The sequence below is a fragment of the Leucoraja erinacea genome, chromosome 10 (genome assembly GCF_028641065.1).
Source record: "Leucoraja erinacea ecotype New England chromosome 10, Leri_hhj_1, whole genome shotgun sequence".
NCBI classification, from domain to species: Eukaryota; Metazoa; Chordata; class Chondrichthyes; order Rajiformes; family Rajidae; genus Leucoraja; species Leucoraja erinaceus.
Genome location: NC_073386.1, coordinates 4,203,555 through 4,222,870, shown reverse-complemented (window position 1 = coordinate 4,222,870; position 19,316 = coordinate 4,203,555). Strand labels below are relative to the sequence as shown.

Here is a 19,316-nt window from a genome sequence, read left to right as displayed (position 1 = left end):
GCTTCAACTACCACCTCTGGAAGCTCACACCATATACTCACCAAACTGTGTGTGAAATAGTTGCCCTAGGTTCCTATTAAATCTCTCCGCTCTCAACTTAAACCTATGTCCTCTGGTTCTTGATTGTATAGCACACAGACATTGTTTCATACTTTAGTTTAGAGGCACAGCATGGAAACAGATCCTTCGGTCTACCATGGCCACACCGACCGCTGATCACCCATTCACACTAGTTCTACGTTACCCCACTTTCGCTTCTGCTTACCTACACACTAGCGGCAATTTAGAGGGCAATTAATCACGCGTCTTTGAGATGTGGGAGGAAACCGGAGCACCTGGAAAAAACCCATGCTGTCACAGGGAGAACATACAAACTCCACACAGACAGCACCCGAGGTCAGGATCGAACCTGGGTCTCTAGTGCTGTGAGGAACAATGTTACCCATTTTAAAACCAGAAGAGGCAATTGATTCATCAAACACTGGATTGAAAGCAGACTTTTAATCCATTACCAACTTTCCATTTAACCATTGTTCAGCCTTGAACGACTTGTATTTCTCAGCATATAGATCTACGCCAACAATTGTGGAACTAGAAGTCTGGATATTGATATAGTATCAATTGACTTTAGGGAACTTCCTCCAATGCAAAACTATAGGGAGGGTGAACAGTAAACTACAAAACTAAGGCACGACAATCTGTTCATGAAGTTGGCAAATGTGTACGCTGTTCCTTTGTAACAACGGGCCTGAAAAACCGCTCCATCGTGTAGTTTGTTTCACAAAAAATTGCAGGAGAAAGCTTACCCCAATCTTCTCTTCAATAAGTTGCCTGGCATAGTCAATCTGCTGCGTTGATCCACGAATAATAAACATTTTAAAGTTGGGATCAGCATTTGGAGGAGGATTTCTCTGAAGTTCTATCCGTGCTCCTGATTGTTGACTGATTGCTTTTACAGTCTCGCCTCCTGAAGTAGAAAAGCAAAGCTTGAGGAACAAGTTTACAAATCCTTCAAAGAAGGATGTCACTCACAGATGTATGATCCAATTACACCACAGGCCAGTACTTGGGATACTGATTTGGCTAGACCAGTGATTCCCAACCTGGGGCCATGGCAAATTTCAGGGGGGGGGGCACAGAAAATTTTGAGGATTTAGGGGGCCACCGGCTCAATGAAGGGGACCACAGAGCTACCACCCTGTTGTCTCCTAAATTTCAGTTCTAATAAATTTAAATCTATGTAGTTGAAATATATTTTTTAATGTATGATTATAAATGGTTGTTTTATTGAACTCACAACATTTTTTTAATGTTTGTGGAATAGAATAAAAGAGAATATATGTGCAATTAATAGGTATGTTGCAAAGCCTACCTGAAGCGTAGCTGAAAATCTGTCCAAGCCCGTGTGCGCGATTTTGGCGCCGTTTAGAGGGGGGCGGGTTTAAAACGCGATTTTCCCTAGGCTGTTCAAATCGAGGATGTTCAGCCTAGTTAATTATTAACGGAAAATCGTTGGAATATTCTGTCGCTTTAGCTATTTTTAGTTTTAAAGGCTTTATATAATTGTTATAGTAGGTTAAAAATTAATCTCATACAGCAGACAACAGAAGGTAGGGTGTTTATTTTTACATTAAAAAGGGCTTCTTAAGATCCCTTTATACAAAATTTAAAGTTGCGAGTAGCTCATTTTTGGCCCATTATATCCCGCAGTATTTTTCTGGGCATTTGAGGGCACAAATCTAGCGCAATGTGAACGTTCTAAACCAGCGTGTTCACAGGAACCCACTAGAAAGCTGATTTAAATTGACTTTAATTTACTGCAATTGAACACTAAATTCCTTCCATTTGGCCTATAAATTGATGTAAATGAGATTTAAAAACCATGTTTTATTGTGAATTATTTGTGAATATTATTTGGACACTTAGGCTATTTAAAAATGTTAATCATTTATTAAGAAATAGATAGATGTTTAGATCTAGTAATTGAAGTTTGAAATTAGCTCCAATTGGGTAACTAACTAATTATATGCTTTAATTTCAGGTCATCCAAGTAAGATTGATTTATATTTGTTTCAGAATGCTTCAATCTATGATAACTGAAAATTTCATTCAGTTCTCTTAATTTTTAAGAAAGCTTTTGACTGTCCACGATCACATGTTTTTTGTTATGTCCATAGAAAATCAATAGGGAACAAGATGTTAATTTCCGAGTATGAAAATGGCCATAACCTTTTAAATACTTGAGATATGAAAGTAAATTAGGTGTCAAATTATTCTTTTTATGCTTTATCTGATGGGATAAATTGCAGACTTGATTTTTAAAATCTCAAAATGTTGTAACATTGCTACAATTAATACACTGATATTTTTATGGAAGGTGTTATAATATTGAAGTACTTTGTTTCCGCTAATTTTGTCAGGGGGGGTCACAGAAAAATTAAAAGATCTCAAGGGGGCCATGAGCTAAAAAAGGTTGGGAACACTGGTCTAGACCATGTGTTCAGAACTCTCAACAAGGGTGGTGGTATAAATTCCCTCATCTGTCTGCAATAGCTTTCACATCAGATGAATGTCCCACCAAGTTGAAAAGATTATTAAATTGTTCCAAAACACACTTGCCATAAGTAGATTAGAATCAAAGTGTTGGCAGCTTTATTGTCGCTGATTTACAGTCCAAACTAACGATACACAGCCTTCATCCAAATTTCACCCAATCCTAGTGAGAGGTTGGCATTCCAACCTGTCATTACACTAAGATTGCAATATGTTTGCAGACGGCAGGTATTACATTTTTTTTAATATCTCAGTTCTGGGAGTCAATTATTACTCCTTAATCAATAAACCTGAACATCATGGAACATCATGTTTTACTCATCTTTCATTACCATCTCACCATCACTGCTTCCACCCATTATTAAAATTAATCTTCGAGGAAGATAAATAATAACAAGAGAGAAACTTGCTTTACGCAAAGATGCAGTTAAGCCAGAGAATGTGGGAGTGGAGCATAAACATGCGGATAAACTTGCTGGATTGAATGACCGAATGAGCAGCCGTTAATATTCAAGATCATTTTTAAAAATTCATTCAGGCAATTTCAAATATAGGACTCCAGCTATTTTTTTTTAAAGCTGTCTTTGTCCTTTGGCACTGACCAAGAAATGTGATACTGCCAAATAAAGGGACAGTCGGAATTTCCGAGAATGAAAGTCTTCAATCAGTTATATTCCATAGGGTAGTCTCTGCTTTGTGTAGAATATTATTATGTACTGAATTGCAGAGACAATTGTTTCTAGATAATATTGGTGGTGAGGAAGATGGTTGTCCAACACACAAAAAAAAATGGGCCCTAAAGTGACAAAAGGAATTCAATCCAGAGAGGTGCAAAGTAATGCACCTGTAGAGAGCTAACAAGATTAGAAAATACATGCAGGCAGCTCGCGTTTTATATGGGGGTTATGTTCCTGAAAAGCAGCAAGTAATTCAAAAACATGCAAATTAAACCTATACAGGCGTACATTTAAACGCTTTATTTCAAAACTGCTGCGTGCAAAGTAGATCTTGGTATTAAACATGTGCGTCACTTCAAAAACACATAAATCAAACACATGTAAAATGCAAAGTGCCTATACTAAAATATAGTGAGATTCTGAAGTACTTATTCATAGATCCCTGAAGATAGCTGGAGATGCAAATCAGATGCAACACAAAAGGGGATGGATGCATTTTGATGGGAGAATGGAATGCACCAGCAGGGAGGTCATTGCAGAGCTATACTGAACAATGGCTAAGCCACAGCTACAAATAATATGTACAGATCTCACCGCGACAGGGGATGCAGAATGAGTTATGAGCAGAGATCGGGCTAGGCTGAAAGAGTCTTTGTTCCCAAAAAAAGCAGGGGGAGGGGTTTAATTGAGATAGGGCTGGACAGCGTGAACTGCAAATAATTTTCCTTGGCAGTGAGATTTTCAATTAAGGAACAGATTTAAATTAATTGCTAGATGGACTAATAGAGGAATTGAGGGATCTTTATATCACACCAGGGTTACAAGGCAGAATTAGTTTGAATGGCAGAATTAGTTTGAATGGCTCTTTTCGCTGCTGGATTGGACAAATAGACTCCCTTTGTCCCTATTATTTTGTGTATTGCTTTGGTTACATTCAAATGTTCATTACAGGACCTTACCTTTGCCAATGATAATGCCAGTCTTACTGCTTGGTACCGTGAAAGTGAACTCCTGCAGTCCACCAGGTGGGGGCATAGTCCAGCTCCCTTGGCCTCTACCTCTTCCTCTGCCGGGACCGGGACCACTAGCACCGGGCGGCATGCCAGCCTGCAAGTAAGACGAGAGAACTTAAAACCACCATTTAGCATTTGTCCCCAAGACAACAGAGACCACAAAGACATTCCCTAACAATTAACACAACATAAACAGCGCCAGTCATAAACATATAAAATTACGGCGTACAGAAAGAGAAAACACTTGTAACCTAACCTCCACACTTCGAAGGAGGTCTCTTAGTATTTCTGCAGCATGTTGACATCGGTCTGGCGGGCCCAGGATCTGAGCTATTCTTTCTGGAGTCGTCCCATCGTCTTGAGATTGAAGAAAAAAAGTTAATGGGATTTTTTTTTTTAACGGATTTACTAGGTATGGAAATAGTTTATTAAATTGGAGAATAACTAGGTTATATTAAATTCACCTGGTTTGAACTGAATCCTCACTCCGGCATCGTTTTGGATCTTCTTGATCATTTCCCCACTTCTCCCTATTACAATACCAACAGCAAATCGCGGTACGGGGACCTAATAGAAAATGCAATTACTGTACACTGCAACAGAAAGAACTGGTTGTGGATGTAAATAACTGGCAAAGTATACCTGTGAAGATAATACATCAACTAGCCAATATAGATTCAAATTTAAACGCAACCCAATCGAATTAACATAATCACCAAAACGCATGGACTTTTAATACTATGCTAATAGCTTTGAGAGAACCTGCCCACATTTAGGCATTGTTTTACACTTACATCCAAGGTTTCGTTCGTTCCTCCCACACGAGATCCATACTCATTACGCTGTTCTCTAAAACCACCTTGGTCTCTGTCACGAATTAAATCCATCACCATGTCCTTGGCTTGCTACAAAAAATATTAAAGCATGTTCACACCTTCCACTCAGTAGCAGGACAAACACCCATTGAAAAGAGGGAAGAAATCTTATATCGTACCTGGACTTTGTATGGATCTCCGGTTATTCGAAGAGGCTTGTCTGCTCCTGTCGGCTGAGGTCCATCTTGAATCATCACCATCTTCACTCCAGCACGCTCCTATTTTGCAATAGAACAACTCCATGTACCCACCTTTGCAACTGTATTTAATTACAGGGTCTTAGCACTTAGGAAGCAAAGCGGGAACAGCAAATGTGAATCTTACCTGTAACTGCTTGATCGTTTCTCCGCCTTTTCCAATAACAAGCCCAGCCTTGCTTGCAGGAATCATGATCTCCTGCACAGAAGTACCTGCTCCATCACCATGGTGTGTACCTGGACCAATTCGGCCCCTTTCAACTATCTGATCAAGTAGTCTCTTTGCAGCTCTGGAACACCCAAGGACGAGAATGGGAGAAAGGAAAACATTTTTATACAATTCTTAATTACATTTCAATTCTTAATGAGACAATGATGAGAGTTCGCAAGATAAATGGTTTAGTTATACTAGACTTGATCGCACAAACCTTGCAAACAGACAGGCAGGTTGAATAATACCTTGGGCTATCACATCATTCTAAGTACCATACAGAAATCACAAAGTATCTTTAATTACACTTACGCAATAGAATCAGCATTGCCCGTCAACATGCAAGACCTTTCTGGTAAACCACCACTGTCTGAAAATCAAATTCACAAAAGATCCAATTATGTCGAGTGAAAGGATAAGGAGGAAAAATGAAAGCTAAATAGCTGGAAAACAAAGTGGTGGGTTAACTGCAGTTACTTAGACCAGCAGAAAAAGTGAAACATAGGTATCAACACTGGGATCACTTACACATCAGTCGCATATACAATTTGACCTAAAGAAGTCTGTATGAATCTATTAGTGCTATATGACTTTAGGCTGGTGGCACTAGCGCAGATGGGGCATCTTAATCAGGATGGGAAATTGTGCCAAAGGGCCTATTTCTGTACTGCATGACAGGTTCAGGAACAGCTACTTTTCTACAACCATCAGGTTCATAAACCAACCCTCACAACCATAATGCTACTTCAGCAATGGAATACTATGGACAACCTTTGCACTACCATGTACATGTTTTCTAATTGTGGTTTGTGATAATATATATATATATTGCACTCTTTCTCCTATTAACTGCCTGGTAGAATTTGCCTGAATTGATGCATGAATTATGTTTTCAACTCTATGTACCTGTGATACTGCTGTAAGCAAGATTTTCATTGTACCTGTATCTCGCTGTACTTGTGCATGTGATAACTTATTTCAAGTCAGGTCGAGGTTAACAAAATTGACAAACAATAGAATTTTGGATTGGAACTGGAATATCAAAATTGATTGCAGTTAACCCTGAAGAAAATTGTACAAAGCTGACAAACTGAGGGCTAACCGTGCAGAGGGGGTGTGTAATGGCAATTAATTCCAACCGTGAGACCTTCATTTTGGTAGATAAGTTTAGCTTATATTTTGAAAAATAAGAGCCATAATGAAATGGAGGAAGAAGGAATCGCAGGGCACTGAAGCACCAAAGCAACTTAATAGCACACGGATTAATTTTGAGACAGGTTCTTCAGAAGATAACTTCCACTACAGATAGACATGGTCTGAATGACTTGAAATTATTCTACCCATCATTTAGTTTGTTATTCCACATCAAAAACAGTGCAAGGAATATGGTAACAATAAAGCACAACAACTGATGCTGTGAATGACTTCGATGATCTCTCCAGAGGCTATTTGGTACAAAGACCACGCCTTCTGTGTTTTTTTTTTACATAACTGTTAGATTAAGCTAAATCTTAACTCGGTTGAAATGCACAAAATTAATGTACAAAAGTAAACAATGATGTGGCCTGAATCCTGTTGCTTGAATTCTAGTATCAAATTCCAATGGAATCTCTTTAAAATGTGTTCTTTCATATAGATTTCCTCAAATTACACAACAGCTTTGGATTCTTAAACTCAAACTTAACTATATGGAAAAGAATATTTATATATATAGCTAGACTTATAAGTGCTAACCCAACTGTCAAGCAAAGCAAAAATAAAATTAAAGATGAATAAAAATCTTACCAGGCGCAATCTGTACTTTGCACCCAGACTCTTGCTGTATACGTGAGATCTGTTCTCCTCCTCTACCAATTACTAAAAGAAGAAAGCATTACTTTTAACATTGTGCTGAGTTACACCACTAGTTCTTTAAAGTGCAACTTTTAAGAGAAAAATCAATCTGGAAAATGTGTTTATAAACAGCACTTATGTATTGTGTCAACCTTATCACTGCTACTACCGCTTCTCCCACCCCCCAATGCATTAGAGAGACTTTGGTTTATGGAACAATTTCCAGAGTAGCGTGTTTGGAATCAACAGATGATGATGATGAAAGAAGAGGCAAAAGGGTTTGTTTAGGACCATGTCAAGAATTTATTTAATGAAGAACCGGCAACCCGGCTGGAAAACAAAGTTGTGGATTAAGAATGGGAAGAAAGCAAAACACTATGGCAGAGGGTGAAGTTTCAGGAGCCAAAGAGAAAATAACACCCGAATCTGGAGAAGACAAAAACACAAGCAGATGTTGAAAGCCTATGAAATTAGAGACGTGGTAGATCACAATCATGAATAGGGTGAAAAGGAGACAGTCAACTTCCAACAACTAAAATATTAACAATGTTCAATTGAAGATCACGCCTTAGGAGAGTACAGTTGGAATGAAGTAGTAAGCTGGTTTGTGCATGGAACATGAATATTTTTCATCTTTTGCCATGAAAACTGAAGCTTGTGCAAGATGCACGGATGGACACTAGGCTTGGATACCAAAAAACAATGGTTGGATGAAATGGTTAAAGCAGTTTGCCCATTTGTAATTTATGTAATTATTAACAAAAATGAACTTTAATTTACTTACTAAATCCAACCATGCTGTCAGGAACTTTGTATTCCTCTGTTGAAATTGACCTATGTTTTAAAAGAAAGTTTTGAAGTTAGCCAACATTTCCCAGTAAGAATCAGGTGCTCTCCATCTTCCCTCAAGCAACATACACTGTACATATGTGGAAAGAACTAAACGGAATCGTTACGTGAAATTAAGTGTTACGTTATGTGGGCTTCAATACGCCCCGGCAAAAGAACTAGAGCTTACTTTGAGCATCTTCAGAGAAATTAAAGTGGGGCTGGGATTAAAGTGAGAGTTCCAGAGTGCTGTGCAAAGCATCCCAATTTGTACTTGCTTTTTTCAAGTGTAGCCCAATCGAATGCAATGCCTTAAACTGGAAAAGTGCAAATATATTGCTACTTCATCTGGCATGACCATCTGGGTATCTGGATAGTGGGAATGGAAGAAATAAAAAGGGCAAGTGTGGCTTTGGAAAGATGACTGATTGTGGGTGGGAGGTGGAGCTGGAATAGCAGATCACACAGCTGTAGAGCAAATGATCCGTTTGAATGGAGAAAGTGAAGGGCAAGATATATCCAGTAGCGGATCTTGCTGGCGGTGGAGGAAATTACGAATCATTTTTTTGAATATGGAAGCGGGCGTGGACAAGAGCCATATCGGTGTTCTGGATGGGAGAAATATTTTTTTATTAGAGAACAAATAATCAAAAGCAGTATTGGTTCAGCACTCACTATGTCCAATAAGCTCCAGTCCAATTCTTTTTCCACATTGTTGCCACTTTTATGATTGCTATTGTTACATTATATCTCAATCTTTGTGTACAATGCAACAAGACATAAACCAGGTACGAGCCAAGAATGTTAGGCACGTCATTCACATTCCTTTCGTGTACGTGTGGAAGTTTAGTAAATGGGACAAGGTTTAGAAATGGGATTATTACATGATATAGATCGTTAACATACAACTAAAGCTAGGTAATACAGTCTTTCCTTAATTTAAAAGAATCTATTACAATTAACCAGACTGAATTCGCATAACAAGCATAATGCATGACATAATAATTCATCATTTAAAAGAGTAAAAGTTTTCCCTACCGCTGTTGATGCATTGCTGCTAGTTGCGCTCCAAATGCTTAAAGGGGGGAAAAAATGTGTTAGTTTAGCTAACGTACAACTTAAGCACAAGAAAATGCACTGCAATAAAAGATCAGACCCACATTTATTAGTTTTATGGACTTAACATGAAAATTGCACCCTAGAAATTTTATTTGGGTCTATTACAATCTCTATGTTCTACAAGGGCCTCTTTCCTCCTTGCATCTCCAAATAATAAATGCACATTGCTCTATTTGTTGCTCTCTTATATTTACTCTCAATCTTAAATCAAGGGAATCAGATTCCTGTTTCTGCTTATCTGCTAGATATAGTTTGCCAGTAATCTGCGAGGAACCTATTAATTCTTACACAAGATCACCACTCCACGGGACAGCATTTTGAACAGATGAATTTAGTCAGTCTATTGCCCATTCTTCTCCTAGAAAATCTAACAATGCCCATATTCTTACTCATCTACATCTTACAGGATCATTTAAACATCAACTCCTCAGACTACAAGTCGCCACTAATATCTTACAATAAAAGGCTGCAGAGAGCATGTAAGTGGGTGACAAAGGTCTTATGATGCTGACATTATGACCAGATGATGATGAAATTGTGTTCCATACACATTTAAGTTTTTGGGGTGCTGGCTGGTTTAATGTCAGAATTTAGTTCATGATGACAAGGAGAATATCCCAAAATATAGCCTTTGGACCTGACTGTCAAAAGTGAGGCAATGAAAACTCGGGGTCTACTAGAAGGCACAATTGGAGGCGCAGATAATTTGAGATGTGAAGGATTGAGAGGGAAGGGAAGCAACAACACAGTGATACGAAGACAAGGATGCTTCATTTAAATCTGCACCATTGTCAGTCAGTGGCCAATGCAAGTCAGTGAAGAGAAAGGGAGTAGGTGAGAACTCGGATGTGTCATGGCACTAACATTATCAATACTGTGCAGAAAATCTGATTATTCCAGCCCAACCCTGGGTACTCCTTGCATTATTTTCAGTTAAATATTTGATATAATTGAACAGCTATTTCAGACAATAATCAATGGCGACTGCACTTTCTGCCCTCAACATACGCTATAAAATCGGTCACAAGCCTTTTGTCACATGCACTAACATGATTCATCGTCAATGTTTACTTGACAACAATTCCAAGAGGTGCTCAACTATCTTAAAGGAACTATTTAATTATTTTTATTGAATAAGATAGAGAAATGTATTTCTAATGTAATCAGCAGTAGAGAATCCCATTCTGGAGAATCACTACTTACGGTCATTCTGGGCAACTTTCTTGGTATCTGGTTGATCTGCAAAAACAAAGAATTTTCTCAACTGTTGCAGGTAGCTGCTTCACTACACCCAAAAATGGTGAAACAGATCAGGTTCCTTTGACATAGCTCTTTCCTCCAGTTAACAAAGGGGTTGGGTTCCTAAAGAACTCTTCATTATGCAAATATTTTACAAGCGGAGGTACAATAAACCCTTTCACAGGGGACACCAGCTGCCATGGACGGTGCGAAAAGAAATCAGAAACTAAGGATGCAGTAATGATAAAACAAACAGTGCTAGTTAGAACAAGCTGAAATCTAAAAACTGACACATAAAAGCCATTCATCCAACAGCCCTTTCTGCCAGATGGAAGTCAGCTAGCATTCAATGGAGTCGCTCCATCCATGTTAAATAGCTGGAATATTTAACAAGCACTTTCCATTGAAGGGGTCAAAATCTTAAATGTTGCTTTTTTTCCCCTGAAGTGTTTGTGATAGTGTCTCCAAATGAATACATTCCCTACCCCAAGTTGCAGCAAGTGAAACCTTTCAGTGATGAATTCGATTATTTTTCAAAGACGTGTTACATGAATGTTTAGTCATTGAGGGAAGAGCTACACGAACCAATATACTAGGTTCTGGACAGAAAATTAGTTGTGACAGTTGGGAAATACAAATACTGCCATAATTCAAAGAACAAAATATGGGGTTCTCAGGAAGCCTAAGAACTTTTAACTGGCCTGCCAACATCCAACTCGCAGCAGAATTCTGCTCCTATCACTTATGAATATTATTACTCTCAATTAATTAGGAGTGAGGAATGGTGCATGAGGAAGGAAATTGTTTTTGAATGTTATACAAGTTAGTGCGTAGAATATGTAACTGCATACGTATGTTATGCAAATGTGTGTGCACACACAATTTTCTCAGACCATGCAGTCTTGACCAAGGAATCTGAAATTATCTTAATAACTCTTATGTTATTAACTTCAGCTTGCAAATAAAAATCAATATACTTTAGATGTTGCCCACTTTGAATATCTTCTTAAACCAGTGCACTATCAACATGACTATGATTGCTGTTCTAGCTATCACAGGTGATTCAAAATCCACAGCATAAAATGGAGCAGCAAAACAACACATCCAATTAGAATGAAAGACCAACATCATAACCTCACTATTCCTTAAAGCACTGGATCTCCGGCCATCAGGTTAAAAGAGCAGCTTCTATACCAAGCACCCGCAAGAACCAGTAACTAAAGATTCTGTCCTCTCGCACAAGGAGGGGTAAGGACACTTTAAGTATCTGGTCCAGTAGACCTCATATGCCCAGTTCTGAGCTGCCTTATCAGTTTCAAGTCTATCACGTTCAGCATAACTGCAATGTCACACAATATGGCAGAGGACATCCTAGGTGTATTGATGGGACTATATATCCTGAGGAACTGTACTGTGATCACTTTTACTCACACTGTCATAGAAAGGCGCATCCGCCACTGTTGGTGAAGGCCAAGCAGCCCAAAGACTTTATAAATATTCAAACATAATTTAGTATCTTACCTCCGTCTTCCAAGGGCCTTTTCTGTCCACCATATCCATAGTCAGGTGTACTTATTGTTGTTGTTCCTGTATCTCCACCAATTTTTGCTGCAATCTGTGTAAAAGGAAATGCAATAGTTTGTAGAGTCAAATATTATTTCCCTTTCTATTCAACTCATTGGCCAGCCTATATAAATGCAGCAAGTATTAAAAGTTGGGGTGTATTTACATCATACTCTCTCAGGGATGGGCAAAAAATGCCAGCCTTTCCTAGACCCCAAACTCTGATAAATCAATAAAAACCCTAAACACTGTTAGGAATTAGGAAATTATTTAATTTCAACAGACAGGAAAAGAATGGAGTCTCAAATTATTGTTTTTTATGTTAAAGCAGCTTTCTGGTTTGCTCAAAGTGATGGGAGGTTTAAAATGCACATTTCAAATATTAAAAGAGTATTTGATATTCCTAACTACAATTGCACTCACTGGGAACTGTCTTGAGAAAAGTCTGTGTCTGAAGAAGGGTCTCGACCTGATACGTCTGCACTTTCTCTGTGGCTGTAACAGTGGTTTTGCATTTCACTATCTCGATGTATGGTGTGATTTGCATGGATTGGCATGCAGATAAAGCTTTTTCACACTAACTTGGTACGCGTGGAAATAATAAATCAACGGCAATGTAAAACATACTTGAAGGTTCCCAGGTACTAAGACAAGTAGTAAGGAGGATTGTGACAATTGTTAATAAACTGGTAAGAGCTCATTCTTATACTGTCCGGCAATAATAATGCCATAGGCTATTTTGTGCAAAATGACACCAGTTCAGAAACAACAGTTATAATTCCCACTTTCTGCAAAATGCCACCCAATGACAGAAATCTGAATGAAATCTCCATGCTTGTACACACCACCCAGTGGCTAGTGCTGAGACTGCTCCAAATGGACTTTCAATGTGATTTCATTGCTTTTATATCAACTCTCCACCACTCAATCCCTAACCACTGTATAATATTTTAATTCCAAGTTAAGTTTGAATTCAGCATTGCTGTTGCTCAGGAGTACATTTGAATTAAAGGTTTGAACATCTGGCTGCCTACTTTTCTAAATGTTTATTTGACGGAGGTTGTAAAGAAGACAATAAAGAGCTCCTGGCTGGTGAAGTAACAAAAGACTTTTGAATTTTTAGCTTTGTTACTTCAGCCATCTTTAGATGGTGTTACTCTAACAAGTTGGTGGAAAAAGTTCAAACACTCAGCTCACAAAACCTGCACACTAAAACATTTGGAAATTTGCTTTTCTTCGTACACCACCCAGAGACCTTGAACAATTCCAGATTCAAAGGCTTCTTGGGATACCGAATGCCTAACTGCCAGGATCCAGTAACTTTCATTGTTATTGTTTATTGGAACAATGTCTTTCACGCACAGTATGAAGGCCAAAATAGTTGGGATGAGGAATGATGGTAGCCCAGAAAAGCCCACAACAGGAAAAAGTGCAACTAATGATCTGATTGCAGAAGTTAACCCCCATGGTTAATGTTCATGAATATGAAGCAAGCCTCAATGCTTGGTGATCATTCAAGATATCTCTGTCCCACTAGTGACATGTGGAACTACCATAAAAGAGTTGACTGGGGCAGATCAGTCATAATCCTATTAAATGACAGGTAGGGTTTAATGGACGATGTGGCCTTTTCTGGCACATATTTTCCTGTATAGGGAAGTTTCACGTCAGTCGGGTCACGACCCATGACCCGTACTGTTGCTACGCTACTCCAAATGGATTACACGCGATGTACTGCAGGTAGGCACTTACCATTGTTTCCAGCGTAGCGGGCCCGTTAAAACCCGCTGAAATTGTCAATTTTTGCGCTGTAAATAATTATGGAAATCGGGATAAGCGTGTGAGACATTTAGCATACTTCAGAATTCCAAAAGTGAGGAGAAATGACGGTAGATAAAAACGAGAACTGAAGGGACAACAACAGGTAGAGTACTTGGCGAACATTGGCCGTTTGCTCACTGCATTTCATCAACGGTAAGGCATTATTTGTGTTTTTTTCTTGATTCCTTTGGCATCTAAAAAGTTTCAGAAGTGATAAATCTGGCTGTGATTTTTTTTAAATCGCCCATGGTTCTCGTGAGTTTTTACATACAAAATGAAAACGCACCTGAAGAAAAATTTACAGCCAGATTTATCACTTCTGAGAATTTTTAGATAGCAAAGGAATCAAGAAAAACACAAATAATGCCTTACTTGATGAAATGCAGTGAGCAAACGTGACAATTCCCAATATTTTCAATGTTTACCAAGCACTTTAGCTGCAGTAGTCCCTTCAGCTCACGCTTCTCTATACCTTCATTTCGCTTCACGTTTGGAATTCTAAAGTTGGGTACATGTCTCGCACACTTACCCCGACTCCCACAATTTTTTTCAGCGCAAAAATTCAACATTTTGGAGGTTTTTAACAGGTAAGAAAGTACACGTTTCTAGCATTAATAACATATACCGGAAGTGACGGATGTCTTCCAGTTGGATTTAGCGGCTCCGTGCGTCGAGCCCTATGACCCAGTGACCTTTCGTGCAACCTCCCTATATTGCATTCTTATTACAAACACTATCCAACATGAAGATCTGCAATGAAGAAAGTATAGTGAATTTGCTTAACTGTATTAGTTTGCATTATGCTGAATTGCTTCTACGTATTAAAACGGGTTTGCAAGGTATCATTGTGATTAAACACAATTGTAGTATACCAGCATCTGCAGTTCCTTCTTAAATACCAATTCAGAAGGGTATGAAGGGAGTCAACCCAAAACATCTCACATTTCATCTCCCCAGAGATGCTGCCTGAGTTTCTCCAGCATTTCGTGTCACCCTATTTGTCTTTTTTTATTTGATAAATTATGCAAATTATTCATATCAATTGTCCCTTCAAGAGCACGTTCGATAAATCTATTTACTTCTCTGAATGGATCAGCTTCAACTTGTTCTAGATGCCCTCAACCAGAAAGTTCAACAATTTCTACCCTTTCTGGTCTTTTTAAACATTCAAAAAACTACGGCAATGGAAGCACGTGTGCTATTAACAATCAATGTGTCTCAAGTATGAAATTCAACGTTCAAAGGTCAGTGTGACTATGGTCATATCTCAAAATTTTCCACATGTGGATGAATAAAGCATACAAGTGAACTGAGAGGGATTGATTTTATTATTAAAAACTCAAAGGATGGTGTTTGGGTGTTTTACACTTAATATGGGGGGGGGATGACATAACTTTCATGAGGCTATTATAACTTCACAAAACAATACAGCATAATTAAACTGCACTTTCAGAAGTGCTGCAGCAAATAATCAACTGGTAACGTTTCCTTCAAACCAATGTCCGACTGCACATCTGAACAGGAAATCATCGCACATTTCACCCATAAAATAAGATATAAAACAGACCAAAAGCAAAGGTTGCTAGCAAAAGAAAAGTGATGGCACAGGTTGGTGAATGAATGTCTGATCAATGGAGACTAGAGACTGTTGGAATCTGGAGCTACTCTGGAGAATCTGAGGTCAACTATTATCTGCGGAGTGGTGGTGAAGGGAGATTTGGGTGGAAACCATTAATTAGCACTCGTATCGGAAAGTTTCGACCCCCTGGCGACGGTTTATGTTTCCAGACGTGATCAAATCTTAGCGATACGATGTTTTTCCTGACCCACGTGTATTCTTCACCATGAATACTTATTTAACTGCCGCCGAGCACAATTTGCGGGCGCCGGGGTCAACCCGCCGTGCAGTAGACTGTCGCAGCAGTTTGTGGCGAGGGAACCGGAGACATCACAAAGCGAGGGGAGACTCGTGTCTGCACACAGTGTTCCCAGCCGCGGTCACGGATGGCGGACGCCTGGGCCTCCCCTATTGTTCAGAGGAGACTGGCGGCCTGGGGACAGAACCCTCCCGCCATCCGCATACGTCCATTCTCCCACCCCAACCACTCGTTCCCACTCAAACCTCCGCATTTCCATCCTCCCCCCCCCCCCCCCCACCCCCCTCCCCCCCCAATCAAACCCCCCCCGGCCTGGCCCATACTCCAACCCCCCCCCCCCCCCCCATATCCCAGCCCACAACCCTCTTCCACCCAATTTCTTCCCCCGCAATATATCCCAACCTTCCCGCCTTATCACCCCATCAAACCTGTTCCACCCCAACTCTCTCTTCTCCCCTCCCCACACCATACCTCCTTCTCCCATCCCGTGTCTTGCCCGCCCCGCACCATATATCAGACATACCCTCTCTCCCACCCCATCCCCCCGCCATATCCCAGCCCTCCCGCTTGATACTGCACAACCGCCAAAAGCCCCTTCAAAACTGTTCCATCCCGGGGCTCGAACTCAAATCTTTCTCTCCCCCCCCCAAAAAAAACTTCCACCGTACCCCCTCTTCTTTCATCCAATGTCTTCCCCTCTCGTCTCTTCCTCCACGACCCCCCCCCCCCCCCCCCCCCCCCTCAATTCTTCTTCTTGGTTTCCTGGTCCTCCAAAATATTCCAAATGGAATGTAAACTGGAGGGCCACCCGGGCCTCGGCCCTTTCCCTACACCCAGGGGCCTGAGCGCATGTACCTCTCCCCCCCCCCCCCCCCCCCCCTCCAACCCCTGACCCCCAGGACTCCGACTCTTCTCCCTTCCCCCCCCCCCCCCCCCCCCACCCCACACCCGGCCGCCGGGGCTCGGCGGGCCCGCGGTTTCCCTCCCCTCCCTCCCTCGGTGAACGACGACGAACCCGCTCCATCTTGAAGCCGCTCTCCCACCGTCTCCTCACTCACTCACGCACCAACCAACCCACCCACCTGTCTCGCCCTCTGAAGGGCGTCGGCGAACGCGTCGTTTTTGAAGCCGCCGGGCCCTCCGCCGCCGCCTCCTCCTCCTCCTCCGCCGCCTCCTCCCCCGCCGGAGTTATTGGGACCAGGACCACCTCCTCCACCGCCGCCGCCTCCACCTCCTCCACCACCACCTCCTGGGGGACCTCCGCCCGCCGACGCCAGAGCGTTCGGCGGCGCTACCGCTGAGTATTCGGCCATGTGGAAACAGCGAGGAGAAGAGAGAAGAGCAGCCACCGTGCGCTGGGAACCCGCTGCAAAATGGCCGCCGTGGCGAGGTCGGTGCCCCGCCCCGCACTTGGGTTGGGGGGCAAACCGGCTCTCGCGAGAACTCAGCTGCCGGGCTACCCGCTCGGATGGACCAACTCTCGCGAGAGTTTCCCCGGCCCGGACTGAGGGGGGCAGACCAACTCCCGCGAGAGCCCGCTTGCCCCGCAGCGAGCGGGGCAGCAGTGAAGTAACTGCCGCCATATTGCGGGCGGGAGGCGGTGCAGCGAGCGGGACATGGAAGATGGCCGAAAGCTTTGTGTTCAACTTTGTCAATGGATGAGTAACTCTTGCTTTCCCTCTCTCTCTCCCCATACTTCCCCACTTCTCAGATCAGTCTGATTACAATGTTGCTTTGTTGTCACCTTCTCCCAGCTAACAATGGCATATTCGACAACTGCAGATGCTGGAAAATCGAAGGTACACAAAAAAAAGCTGGAGAAACGCAGCGGGTGCAGCAGCATCTATGGAGCGAACGAAAAAGGCAACGTTTCGGGCCGAAACACCGGGCCGAAACCCTTCTTCTGACTGTTTCCCTTATCTGATTTTGATCTCTTACACTTCCTTATCTCTAAAACGTTGCCATTCCCTTCCCTCCAGAGATACTGCCTGTCCCGCTGAGTTACTCCCAACATTTTGTGTCTTATCTTCAGTATAAACCAGCATCTAACCTTCCTTCATACACCCAGTTTATTTATTCATGTATGTATATATTTATATAATAGTATATGGACACATAGAAATTAGGTGCAGTAGGCCATTCGGCCCTTCGAGCCTGCACCGCCATTCAATATGATCATGGCTGATCATCCAACTCAGTATCCTGTACCTGCCTTCTCTCCATACCCCCTGTTCCCTTTAGCCACAAGGGCCACTTCAAGCCAGCCATTCAATATGATCATGGCCGATCATTAAAAATCAGTAGCCCGTTCCTGCTGCCTCCCCATATCTCTTGATTCTGTTAGCCCTAAGAGCTATATCTAACTCTCTCTTGAATACACCCACCACCCTTTGTGTGAAAACGTTCCCCTTCAAATTCCTATTAAATATTTTCCCCTTCACCTTAAACCTATGTCCTCTTGTCCTCGATTCACCTACTCTGGGCAAGAGACTCTGCGTCTACCCGATCTATAGTGGAGCTAGTCTTTTCTCCCGACAAATTCTCTTTTTCACTCCTCCCACTGACCTGCTGAGTTACTCCAGCAAAAGTCAAGAGTGTTTTATTGTCGTAAGTCCCAGATAGAACAATGAAATTCTTACTTACTTGAGTTACTCCAGCTTTTTTTGTCCATCAGTGATTTATATAGTTTAGAAATACAGTGTGGAAAATCGGCTCACCGAGTCCACGCAGATCATCCACCACCCAAACACACTAGTTCTATGTTATCTACCTTTCTCATCCACTCCCTACACATCGGGGGCAATTTACATGTTTACAATTTACACAATTGCACATCTTTATCTGGGATGTGTGAAGATACCGGAGAAAACCTATGTGGTCAGAGGGAGAACGTGCAAACTCCAGACAGACAGCACCCGAGGTCAGGATTGAACCCGGGTGAGGCGGCGGCTCTACCAGCTGCTCCACTGTGCTGCCTTGATCACGATGATCACAAATCCCAATGAACGGCAAACATAGAAACAGAAAATAGGTGCAGGAGTAGGCTACGAGCCAGCTGATCATATTAAAATCAGTACCCCATTCCTACTATTTCCCCATATCCCTTCATTCCTTTAGCCCTAAGAGCTCAATCTAACTCTAAATAGTTAGGAATTTCGACCTTAAAAAAGTTATATACGCATAAAATTGTACCATGGCCAGGACACAAGAGTCTAAGCTCGAAGGAGAGGTTAGGTGGGCTAGGACTTTTTTTCCTTGGAGTGCAGGAGGCTTATAGAGCTCCACTGATCTTGGGCATACAAAGAGGTGATCTTATAGAGGCAGAGCAAAATCATGAGGGGAATAGATAGGGTGAGTCTTTTACCTTGAATAGGGGAATTAGGAAGCAGAGGACACAGTTTAAGCTGAGAGGGGAAAGATAAGATAGGGATCTATGGGACAACATTTTCACTGGCGTCAGGAACAATCTGCCAGAAGAGGTAGTTGAGTCGGGTACTACAACAGTATGAT

The 19,316-nt window shown here is 41.4% G+C and overlaps 1 protein-coding gene across 4 annotated transcripts in view; it reads right to left on the bottom strand.

Moving 5' to 3' along the window:
* fubp1 (far upstream element (FUSE) binding protein 1) overlaps window positions 1-19,316 on the bottom strand; it is a 33,694-nt gene that overhangs the window by 5,230 nt on the left and 9,148 nt on the right. For 2 of the 4 annotated variants that reach the window (XM_055641294.1, XM_055641295.1), the window contains exons 1-14: window positions 16,889-17,156; window positions 12,067-12,160; window positions 10,510-10,545; window positions 9,226-9,262; window positions 8,144-8,193; window positions 7,312-7,383; window positions 5,839-5,896; window positions 5,443-5,605; window positions 5,238-5,336; window positions 5,038-5,148; window positions 4,708-4,810; window positions 4,500-4,600; window positions 4,190-4,337; window positions 807-967 (exon numbers count right to left, since the gene is read on the bottom strand). In XM_055641294.1, the coding sequence (XP_055497269.1) occupies window positions 807-967; window positions 4,190-4,337; window positions 4,500-4,600; window positions 4,708-4,810; window positions 5,038-5,148; window positions 5,238-5,336; window positions 5,443-5,605; window positions 5,839-5,896; window positions 7,312-7,383; window positions 8,144-8,193; window positions 9,226-9,262; window positions 10,510-10,545; window positions 12,067-12,160; window positions 16,889-17,119 (1,464 nt within the window). In that variant the 5' untranslated portion in view covers window positions 17,120-17,156. Of the gene's footprint in view, window positions 1-806; window positions 968-4,189; window positions 4,338-4,499; window positions 4,601-4,707; window positions 4,811-5,037; window positions 5,149-5,237; window positions 5,337-5,442; window positions 5,606-5,838; window positions 5,897-7,311; window positions 7,384-8,143; window positions 8,194-9,225; window positions 9,263-10,509; window positions 10,546-12,066; window positions 12,161-16,821; window positions 16,848-16,888; window positions 17,157-19,316 lie in introns of those variants that run through there. The other 2 variants (XM_055641297.1, XM_055641296.1) reach the window with 2 other exon arrangements.